Below are 12,043 nucleotides of genomic sequence, written 5' to 3'. Positions count from 1 at the left end.
GGGCGCAGCGGCACGGGAAGTGGAGGGAGCACGCCCCATATTAGTGGTCCGGGCCCGGGCAGGCCCAGCTCAAAAGAGGGCAGACGCAGCGACACTTGTGAGTACTGTGGGAAAGTCTTCAAGAACTGTAGCAATCTCACTGTCCACAGGAGAAGCCACACGGGCGAAAGGCCTTATAAATGCGAGCTGTGCAACTATGCCTGTGCCCAGAGTAGCAAGCTCACCAGGCACATGAAAACGCATGGCCAGGTGGGGAAGGACGTTTACAAATGTGAAATTTGTAAGATGCCTTTTAGCGTGTACAGTACTCTGGAGAAACACATGAAAAAATGGCACAGTGATCGAGTGTTGAATAATGATATAAAAACTGAATAGAGGTATATGAATACCCCCTCCCTCACTCCCACCTGCCACCTCCTTTTTTCACCATTCCCCGCCCCCCTTCCCCATCGCCCTCCAGCCCCACAACCTGTAGGATTTTTTTCTAGTCCCATGTGATTTAAACAAACAAACAAACAGAAGTAACGGAAGCTAAGAAAATGAGAGTGCTTGTCACCAGCACACCTGTTTTTTTGTTTTTTTTTTTCTTTTCTTTTTTTCTTTTTCTTTTTTTCCTTTATGTTCTCACCGTTTGAATGCATGATCTGTATGGGGCAATACTATTGCATTTTACGCAAACTTTGAGCCTTTCTCTTGTGCAATAATTTACATGTTGTGTATGTTTTTTTTTTTTTCTTTTTTTTCTTTTTTAAACTTAGACAGCATGTATGGTATGTTACGGCTATTTTAAATTGTCCCCGATTCGTTGCTGAGAAAACACCGTTGCTGTTTCCAGTTCCGTTCTGAGAGAAAAAGAGAGAGAGAGAGAAAAAGACCATGCTGCATACATTCTGTAATACATATCATGTACAGTTTTCTTTTATAACGTGAGGAGGAAAAACAGTCTTTGGATTAACCCTCTATAGACAGAATAGATGGCACTGAAAGAAAATCTACACAGTAAACGTCTGTCTCTAAAGGGTTAAATATTATCAATTGGAGAGGAAGAAAAGGCCTTGAATTGACAAACTAACAGAAAAAAGTTTATTCTATCATTTGGTTTTAAAATATGAGTGCCTTGGATCTATTACAACCACGTTGATGGTTCTTTCTACTTGTTATAAACTTGTAGCTTAAATCAGCATTGGGTGAGGTAATAAACCTTAGGACCTAGAGTATAATTCTATATTGTATTTCTCACAACAATGGCTACCTAAAAATATGACCCGTTGTCCTAGTTAATCATCATTTTCCCTTTCGTTTAATCTTGTAAGCAAAACTGATTATACCAGTATAAAAGCTATTTCGCTCCTGGTGAGAGCTTAAAAGAAGTGGGCTCTTTTGCCCAAAGTTTTATTTTTTTTAACTGATGATTAAATTGAATGTGCAACGTGCAAAGGCCCTGAAACATGATTAAATACATTAGTAAGGAATTCATTTTATGAAGATAACTTGTTTTAAATAATGACTTTTGAAGAAAAGTTCTGGCACCAGAAGAAATAGATCCAGACCTACTTGGTTGTCAAATGGACAATCGAACAATAAACGTTAGGACCTCGAATAGCATGTTAAAAAGAAGAGACTGACAATAAGGTTTGACAGAGGGTAACAGAGGGGGAAAAATATGTGATTTATTAGCACAACATGGTACTCTTTGCCATTTTAAACTAGAACAGGTGTATAAGCTAATATTGATACAATGATGATTAACTATGAATTCTTAAGACTTGTGTTTAAATGTGACATTCTTAAAAAAGAAGAAAAAGAATTTTAAGAGTAGCAGGATATATGTCTGTGCTCCCTAAAAGTTGTACTTCATTTCTTTTCCATACACTGTGTGCTATTTGTGTTAACATGGAAGAGGATTCATTGTTTTTATTTTATTTTTTTAATTTTTTCTTTTCTTTTCCTTTCTTTTTATTAAGCTAGCATCTGCCCGAGTTGGTGTTCAAATAGCACTTGACTCTGCCTGTAATATCTGTATCTTTTCTCTAATCAGAGATACAGAGGTTGAGTATAAAATAAACCTGCTCAGATAGGACAATTAAGTGCACTGTACAATTTTCCCAGTTTACAGGTCTATGCTTAAGGGAAAAGTTGCAAGAATGCTGAAAAAAATAATTTGAACACAATCTCATTGATGAGCATTTTTTAAAAAAAAACTAAAAAAAAACTTTGCCAGCCATTTACTTGACTAATGAGCTTACTTACTCGGACTCAACATTGCAAGCGCTGTGAATGGAAAACAGAATACACTTACCATAGAGATGAATGATTGCTTTCGCTTCTACAGTGCAAGGATTTTTTTGTACAAAACTTTTTTAAATATAAATGTTAAGAAAAAATTTTTTTAAAAAAACACTTCATTATGTTTAGGGGGGAACTGCATTTTAGGGTTCCATTGTCTTGGTGGTGTTACAAGACTTGTTATCCATTTAAAAATGGTAGTGGAAATTCTATGCCTTGGATACACACCGCTCTTCAGGTTGTAAAAAAAAAAAAACATACATTGGGGAAAGGTTTAAGATTATATAGTACTTAAATATAGGAAAATGCACACTCATGTTGATTCCTATGCTAAAACACATTTATGGTCTTTTTTCTGTATTTCTAGAATGGTATTTGAATTAAATGTTCATCTAGTGTTAGGCACTATAGTATTTATATTGAAGCTTGTATTTTTAACTGTTGCTTGTTCTCTTAAAAGGTATCAATGTACCTTTTTTGGTAGTGGAAAAAAAAAAAAGACAGGCTGCCACAGTATATTTTTTTAATTTGGCAGGATAATATAGTGCAAATTATTTGTATGCTTCAAAAAAAAAAGAGAGAGAAACAAAAAAGTGTGACATTGTACAGATGAAAAGCCATATAATGGCGGTTTGGGGGAGCCTGCTAGAATGTCACACGGATGGCTGTCATAGGGGTTGTACATATCCTTTTTGTTCCTTTTTCCTGCGGCCATACTGTATGCAGTACTGCAAGCTAATAACGTTGGTTTGTTATGTAGTGTGCTTTTTGTCCCTTTCCTTCTCTCACCCTACATTCCAGCATCTTACCTTCATATGCAGTAAAAGAAAGAAAGAAAAAAAAAAGGAAAAAAAAAAAAAACCAATGTTTTGCAGTTTTTTTCATTGCCAAAAACTAAATGGTGCTTTATATTTAGATTGGAAAGAATTTCATATGCAAAGCATATTAAAGAGAAAGCCCGCTTTAGTCAATACTTTTTTGTAAATGGCAATGCAGAATATTTTGTTATTGGCCTTTTCTATTCCTGTAATGAAAGCTGTTTGTCGTAACTTGAAATTTTATCTTTTACTATGGGAGTCACTATTTATTATTGCTTATGTGCCCTGTTCAAAACAGAGGCACTTAATTTGATCTTTTATTTTTCTTTGTTTTTATTTTTTTTTTATTTGGATGACCAAAGGTCATTACAACCTGGCTTTTTATTGTATTTGTTTCTGGTCTTTGTTAAGTTCTATTGGAAAAACCACTGTCTGTGTTTTTTTGGCAGTTGTCTGCATTAACCTGTTCATACACCCATTTTGTCCCTTTATTGAAAAAAATAAAAAAATTAAAGTACACAATGTAAGCTTCTTGTGTCCTCATTTGACACACTCTGTAAATTACTTTCAAGAAAATAACAGGTTTTAAGAGAAGGCCAGTCAGTCTTTTTCAGGATTATTTCTATGGGCATTTTGATGCGTGTATTATACCCTAAAGGAACATAAAGTACTTACTATATTAAAATAGACATATCTCAAGCCATGGAAATAGTTTTTAGACTTTATAGTTCTAGAATAATTTTCAAGAAATGGAAAGTGTTTTCAGTCTGATGTTAAAAACTTTCCCTCCATCTCTTAGCAGTAATCCATTCAGATATAAATGAAAAACTTTCTGGTAATAGCATCTTAAACTTTTATTCCCTCTGGATTTTTTTTGCTGTTCTTGTCTGAAAGTTCTTTTCTATTCTCCCAACCTGCCCTATGGTAGAACATAATGTAAAAAAGGTGTTTTTTTGTTTTTTTGTTTTTTTAATCAGCTCTTTTCTTTCTGAGTAAGAGTCTTTCCTCATACCCAAAATAACCCCACCCCTCAAATCTAAAAATCCAGAAATGAAAGCATCAGGTAAAAAAAGAGAGAGAGAAAAAGAAAGCAGTAGCTAGGAGTTTAGGAGTTTAGCCAGTTTTAGCCAAATGTGTGGAATCAGCCACTGATTTCCTGAGATACATGAGGGTCTGCTCTGTGATTCTAAGAGCCTAAGGAACCCTAGATGGGACAGATGTTTTAGCTGTTTTTACAGAGTCTTTTTGACTGATAGCAAATGAGAGTGGGGATACCCTTTAGTTATCTTTTGGCCTACCAACAGACATAAAATGAAACAACATCTTTGAAAAGCAAGTTAGGTCTGTCTTAAAAGCCCCTCCTTAGAAATCTGTGTTGTCATTTTTACAAATACTGCATGTTGCAGCATCTACACACGTACCTCTGTGATACTGTCTCCCTGTTCCCAGTGTAGATGAATGGATACGACATTGTTCTTATTTTTGTAAAAACCAAAACAAAAGCCATTCTGTTGTCTTGTGGTAGCATTTCTGTTGCTCAGTTCTTATGCCCTGGTGCCTTGTGAGGTGGCCTTTTCACGGAATGCCTTTTGTCTGAGGCAAGAATAGTTTTATCCTTCTAAAATACAGAGAAAGTAGGTGTACTCTTTTAAAAGTCAGATTGGGTGGAAAGCAGAGAGGCAGAGAAGAATCCGGTAAGAGATGATTTGGGAGAGTATAGTAGAGGAGCTGGGGTGGCATGAGGGGGTACTTGCAGAAGGTGATAGTTGGCAGTGAAGTGAGGGGAGATATATGTGTTTTAGACAAGTTTACTTCACCAGCGCAACCAGAATGCTGTTCAAGACATAGAGAAATAGTCTTCAGTGCCATGCCAGCTTCAGATATGGTGACTTCTGCTTCACCATATTAAATGTCCATAAAACTGCTGTGTGTTCCTATCACTGCTTTATTAGGAGCTGTGAGTACAGCTGCGAAGGTTTTATATACAGTATTCATTTTAATTTCTCCGTATATGATGCTCTTAGTGTAATGAGGTTTTGCATCCTGACAGACAGAATTAATGGTGGATACTCTATGCTTGTATGCTCAAATTCCTTAAATCAAACGGGGACTGGGGAGGGGTGCAAACATTTGGTGATAAATCACAAATTATGTTTGATTTACATAATCCCAAAGTTAAATAAATTTATTGGGAGACAGGTTCTTCAGGGTTCTCAATCTCCTGAGTTATTGAAACCCTCCTATAAAATATTATTCCTGAAGCTGTGTGAATAATAGAAGCCTGAAAACCTAGGCAACAAGAAGATAGCTTATAAATGACATCTTGCATCCGGAACACTAAAATTAAAAAGCTTAATTTAAATAATAAAAAACATTTCCAACAGTAGATGAATTCATGATAAAGTTTTTTAAAACAAAGAAATAATAAGGATGAACACATTTCAGGATTCTCAAGTTACATTTATGTGACACCCCTGATGTGTTGAATGCAATGTTCTCTACATACTTGAATGCCTGGTGCTTAAAATGTTCTCTTTTATCTTCATTTTGAAAACAATAAATAGGAGTACAGTAAATAACTATGTCTCACAGATTTTAACCGAGACACTCTGCCTTACATGTAGTACCTTTATCCGCAAACCACATACAGTCCTCTCTCTGTTTAGGACTTACAGAAAGAGTGAGATGGACATATTTTAAAGGTTGCTAAGAAGTAAGATTGGTTCTTCATTTGTACCAGCACTGGCAGGAAGTGTAAAGTAGCCGAGTTTTTTCCCAGGGCATTCTGTGATAGAAATGTTTATTTAAATACCATTTCTGTATATGCAATAAGTTCATCCTGTATATATTCATAATGCTGGAAGTGAGAACTTGAAAGGAAGTGGTGGTGGGGGTTAGATACCATTTCATTTGGGGAAATAAGGAAATGAGATGGTTTGTTCACAGACACTAAAAGTTTGTTAAAAGGTACTGGGATATGTCAGGCCTTCCTGAAAAGGAGTTGAGAAGCCTCAGGCCCCACCTTGTCCTGCTTCAAACACTTTACTCGCAGAGAGTGAGGGAGGAAATTCAGAATTTTCATTTTTTAAACCACTCCCCTGCTCCATGATTTCCTATGAATGTTTTGTAATCGTGTGTTCTTCATTATGATTTGTTCCTCCATTGTCCCTGGGCCTGGTGTTTTCAAGAATGTTCACATCCTATACTCTTTTTTTTTTTCTCTCCCCACCCCCCAGACTTCCCATTTAAAAAGAAAAAAAAATTGTGGGACTTTTGCTGGTATAAGGATGGGATTGGCAGTGCTCTTTAAACCTGCTTGGAAAAAAATGTTTTTTAACAGATTGTTAGATTTTTAACGATTGTTAGCTTTCAAAAGGCGTTAGCCACTTAGCAAATTTTCCTGTCTTCTGAGGCCCTGCCACTTTCCCAATAAAAATAAATGAACCCCTTTTTAGGGACATGAACATCAGAACACATAGATGGAATTGGGATGATGTACATTTACTCCAGGGCTGCTTTAGCTACAAATGGTAGACATGGGTTGTTGGGTCTGCACTTTTGCTTGCTGTCATCTTGTTATCCCATTAGGCCACTGTTTCATTTAGTAAAACACATGGCCAATGAATCAGCCTTTAGGGGGATGGGCCTGTTTCTCTCTCTCTCTCTATTTCCCAGTGTCATTCATGATCATGGGAGGCGATCAATTCCTCCCTTTCACGTGGGAAAGGAGACCAATACAGTTCGCATGGGTTATTGTAGTCAAGAACCTAAACTTGGCCGAACGCAACTCAATGGTTGATCCAAATACTGTTTTTCCTTTCTGTAAAGTGATAAAGGGAGCATTTATCAGGTCTTTACAAGATGGCAGAAAAGGCAAATTAAGCCATTTCCCCAAGGTCTGTCCTCTAAAGCAGGGCCCCCAAACCCATGGTGGGGGCTGTGTTTTTAAATAATGGTGGACGTGGTGCATGCCCATGCTAGCTATCTACTTTGTCTGTTAGGATTTTAAATATCGGTAACAGGCTGACAAAGTGGCTTGAAGAGGGTATCAGCCAAAGGAGCTTCAACGACAGTGACTTAGGGCTGGGCCCGGAATGGGGATTCCCCAGAGCCCACCTGGATACAGCAGGCCCCTCAGCTCAGGTCTCCACGCTCAGGGGGGGTTTTCGGAAAGCAGCCGAGCTCCAGACCCTGGGGCCTCCTGCGGCGCCAAGTCAGGGGAGAGGAGGCCCCAGGCCCCTGCTTCGGGTCGCCATGGCAACGAAGCCTGGAATGCCACAGTGGTAGCCCTCTTCCTCGGCACATCCCACATCCGGACTCCCAGTTCTGCTGCTTCAAGTCAATGTACACAGCAAGGGAGGAGCCCCGAAGGAAAATAACCACTCCCTTCTTCCCTCCATCACTGCCTTGCCCCCTCACAAAAAGAAAAAAAAGAAAAGAAAACTGCATGTTTGAAAGAAACTACAGGCAGTTTTTGGTGCCATTTGGGAACAACTGTTTTGAGTTCTGGTTTCCTCTTCAGAGATTTGTTCGCCTCTTGTAAATCGTTGGCTGCTTTGACGTTGAACTTGATAACATTTCATGTTTTCGTTGTGCTGCTTTTACATCAATTTTTATTTTTTTGTTTCTTTATAATTTTATTATTATTTTAAGGAAATGTCCCCCTCCCTCCCCCCTCCCCTGTTCTCCTCAACCAAAGGACTGTTTCCTACTCAGTTTGCTCAGTCATAAGGGCAAGTGTTCCTTCCAGGTGTGTCCCCAGCTTATTAGGACTATCCTGGGATGGGGAGGGGGTCTGGGTCCTTTGGGGGAGAAGGGGAGAGAGGTGTGGGAAAGAACTCAGAGGTCAGAGATCTGGGGGAGGTGGGGAGATTCAGGTTTAAATCATGCTTAAGATGCCGGTGGCTCAACCTGTGTTTAAGTTGTAATTTTTAAAAAGCTAGTTAGAGAACAGAAAATCACTGGGCCAAGTCACACCTGTATTTTTTTTTTTTTTCCTCCCTCCTCTGTCTCCAACCTCTTTCTAGGTTCTTCACACACCCCCATTCGGCGTAGTGCCCAGAGAGCTCAAGATGTGTGGCAGTTTTCGGATGGAAGCTCGAGAACCCTTAAGTTCTGAGAAAATTTGAACCCCCAGGGGCGGGGTGGACGCGAGCCGCCCAGCCGACATCTGCGTGGTCTGTCATCCTGCTAGTTTGTGATGTTTTCTGACAGTAGCCTCCAAGAAGCCGTTGTGCGAAGACAGAGTCCTGCAGTGTCCTTCCTGCCTGGGCCTGCAGTGTCATTTTATTTATATTTTTTAATAAAAAGTAAAAACAAAAAAACAGACCCACATTGGAACAGTGAATCAGTCCCCTAGAGAGGGTCTGTGGACCACCGCTGCTCTGAGAGCCATCCCGGCCCCTCTGAGACCAGCCAACCCAATTCCCTGTCTTGTGGAAATGAGCATGAGTTCCCCAAACCCCTTGTTTCTATACATTCTATGTTGTCTTTTAAGAAGTGTGCTTAACATTGACACAATAAATGTTGGAGCTTTAGGTGGTGTTTGTTTGTTCTTTAATTATGAATGCTTATAAGACAATGCAGCTGCTTTAGAACTGTGTTTCTGAACCCATGTCCTGCATACACCTATCGGGTGAGAAGGAGGGACAGATTTGAGGGATGGGTAGGAGGTGCAGGAGGGAAAATAGGTTACTGCTTATCAGATGGCATAAATTTTCAAGGAGAATCAAAATGCAAAACTTGGGAATAAATCATAGCAATATCATAATTAATGTAGTAGTAGTGTTGCTGTTTATTAATGCTGAAGTGTAGTTTTCCTAACTGTCTGACTTACAATTTGCATACCATTAAATAATGCATAATATGGCACACTGAATTCTGTTTTTCAAATATATGCTTTTGGTGGCTACTATGCAGGATTTGAGTTTGTCTTTTAATTTAGCTCAAGAAAGATAATGTCACTGGGTTAGTGGTAAATCCCAAAGAAGGTGATGAATATCAATAGTTGTTTATTAAATATTCTAATTTTAGGTTCCCAAAGCTTCAGCAAATATATCTTAATGCAGACAAACAAACAAACATAAAACTTCTTTATTACTCACACCAGGAAATTTGGGGCAGATTTTATAAGGGGAAAAGATGATAGGAGGAAAGAGTTCCACATCAGACACTATTGTCATTGTGATAGCGCCCCGTTCCTTAGAAATTAGTGACACAAATAAGTTAGGTCTACAAATGAGTGATAAAAATTCCTTCTGGCTCAGTTAATTTGCAAAGAACTTTTCTCACTTTGGCGTTTTCTATTGCCTAGAGATCCAGACGAGAACTAGAGACAATATAGCGTATTAAAACAGGTTTATAAATAATATAACTCAGACACCTGTGTGTTGCAGATTTACATATTGGCTGTGAACGCAAGTGGGGAAAATCTTACCCACTCACCCTCTGGCTAGGTTACCTAGCCTAGTGAGAAGACAGCAAAATAATTGGCATCTGGATTCTTTCCTGGTTATTCATCATAAATAATGACTCCTCACAGTCATGCGCTGCTTTATGCGTGATACGGGGCTTTCATGTGCATTGTTTCATCTGATCCTCAGTGGAATAGATCTCAAGGCTTCCACTTTGTGGATGAGAAGACTGAGGCTCACCAATGTTAAGGGCTTGCCCAATGCCATGTCATTGAGGAGAGCAGAGAAGCCAGTGTTTTGGTGTCTTGTCAGCTTAATTCCACTGAACTCTGTGACTGGTCAAAAGGATTGTCTCTTACCATGTTAGCACACAAGCCGTAAACGTTCACCAACACACACACGTATGGCTCTCACTCAGAGATCGAGGATGTCCACTATAAGGGCACACAAAGATGTCTTCTCCTACAGCTGACTGCTCACTGCAGAGGGGAGCCTGGAGCAAGCAAGACAAATATCTCTGGTCGATGAGGTGGCCTGGATGAGTTTTTGAGAGTTCCTCTCATCTAGGTGAGATGGGACCGCCAGACAAGGGTTATTTTTTGGAGGAACATTCCCTGCCCCACATTCTGCCTCTGTGTTACTGAAACCTCAGACCATTAGGGATTCCGGGACAGCATCTTCCCTGAATGTGCTAAGCCCCTTGCCAATACCTAGAAATGGTAACTCTGCTTCACAAAGGAGACCCGACTGAAATAGAACAAACAATCCTGGATTTGGGGACAACTTCAGCCTTGGTGCTTGCTACACTGTAATTTCTGATCTGTGTGTTTCTGCCTCTACCTCTTATTCTTGGAGTCAGTGTGTACATAAACGGTATCTCTAGAAGTAGGATTACTGGGGGGAGGAGAGGGAGTGGGTCAAGTGTATATTTTTCTTCGTCCTCCTTTTGGAGAAGAAAGAGCCCTCGTTGAAGCAAACAGAAAACAAACCAACCCCAAACTCCAAACTCCACATATCTTCCCCCATACCCTTCATTGAAAGAAAATAAAAATTCATTTTTGAAATTCATTGTGAGATGATGGTGGTACACTGGGGCTAGAACTTTTGAAAGCCCATGCAAGACAGATGATTTGGGAAGACATCTCCCTGTGCGATATGCCAAGGTCACGATTCTCCACGAATGGTTGAAGCAGCTGAAGGGACTGACAAATCTGATCGGGGTGCTTACTGTGCCCTCTCCCCAGAGGGAAACTTCAAATTGCAGAGAGATTAATTGGTTGCCAGGCATGCGCCGAGCATGGACTAGAGGACACAGTCCCGGGTTCTCAGGAAGGTAGGGCCCAAATAACGGACGTTGTTCTCACCCTCCCAAGCCTGGTCTATGAACATTAATTCTGTGGTCTGTCCAGACTGTCACACAAAACAAAAAGTTCTGTTAGCTGTCTGGGTCCATGGTGGTGGAGACTCAGTAGCTTCTATAGCACCCAGCACCAGGCCATTTGAATGTTGGTGGTGCTGGAGAAAAAAGTGATTGTATCAAAACCGGTGATAAAGAAATAAACAAAAATGGTGATAATGAAAAATCTTAGGGAAGAAGAGCAATCTTGGATCCTACTGGGGTCTAACTGAGTGCCCTGACCTCAGCTAAATGTATCCTGGGCATTTTTACTTGGAGTTTTCCAGAGTATTTGTATTAAAGTCCCATCTTTCAAGCAGTAAGAAATATCTTTCCAGTTTTTTGTGTGCTGACATGATTTTCTTTTTTTTGAAAGCTAGATAGTGAGGTGAATGGTGAAGATGGTTATTCATATTAGCAGGTTTTTTCCCAGTGTTAATGTTTATTCCTATGAAGAATTCTTGTTCTTATATAGATTAGTATCCCCAGAGAGTAGAGGTGGAGTGGATCAGAATGGAAGTGTTTCGTAGGTGTTGTTTCTCTTTTTACATGCCACACAACATTGGCTCCTTTTTGGGTGGAGTGAGAGGGAAGAGATTTGAGGAATTTGCATAGTGGTTGTGAAGATTTCATTGAGTTCAGCTGGAAGTTCAGAAAACACATGTGTTCAAGCACACCTTTCAAGGACCATCCTGAGTTCTTCATCAACAGGGAAACAGTAAGGTGAGGCTCCTTTTCTCTGACTCCCTAGCAGAGTTAGCACTTTCCAGTTTGCACTTCTCCGGAGGTACATTAAGCTAAAAAATGTCTCAATTCCAACACAATCCAGAAGCAGTCATTCTTTCTCTTCCTCAGTTCAGTTCAGTTCAGTGGCTCAGTCATGTCCGACTCTTTGCGACCCCATGAATCGCAGCACGCCAGGCCTCCTTGTCCATCACCAACTCCTGGAATTCACTCAGACTCACGTCCATTGAGTCAGTGATGCCGGCCATCACATCCTCTGTGGTCCCCTTCTCCTCCTGCGCCCAATCCCTCCCAGCATCAGAGTCTTTCCCAATGAGTCAACCCTTCGCATGAGGTGGCCAGAGTACTGGAGTTTCAGCTTTAGCATCATTCCTTCCAAAGAAATC

The 12,043-nt window shown here is 39.9% G+C and overlaps 1 protein-coding gene across 4 annotated transcripts in view; it reads left to right on the top strand.

Moving 5' to 3' along the window:
* Positions 1-8,641, top strand: part of BCL11A (B-cell CLL/lymphoma 11A (zinc finger protein)) — a 101,563-nt gene extending 92,922 nt beyond the window's left edge. The window contains exons 6-7 of one of the 4 annotated variants that reach the window (XM_010862948.1): positions 1-97; positions 8,132-8,633. The exon at positions 1-97 is cut by the window's left edge and continues 22 nt beyond it. In XM_010862948.1, the coding sequence (XP_010861250.1) occupies positions 1-97; positions 8,132-8,223 (189 nt within the window). In that variant the 3' untranslated portion in view covers positions 8,224-8,633. Of the gene's footprint in view, positions 3,819-8,131 lie in introns of those variants that run through there. The other 3 variants (XM_010862949.1, XM_010862946.1, XM_010862947.1) reach the window with 3 other exon arrangements.
* The last annotated feature ends 3,402 nt before the right edge of the window (positions 8,642-12,043 follow it).

Source organism: Bison bison, unplaced genomic scaffold (assembly GCF_000754665.1).
Source record: "Bison bison bison isolate TAMUID 2011002044 unplaced genomic scaffold, Bison_UMD1.0 scf7180017864486, whole genome shotgun sequence".
Taxonomy (NCBI): Eukaryota; Metazoa; Chordata; class Mammalia; order Artiodactyla; family Bovidae; genus Bison; species Bison bison.
The sequence above is the reverse complement of the archived record's forward strand: the minus strand, read 5'-3'. Positions and strand labels throughout refer to the sequence as shown.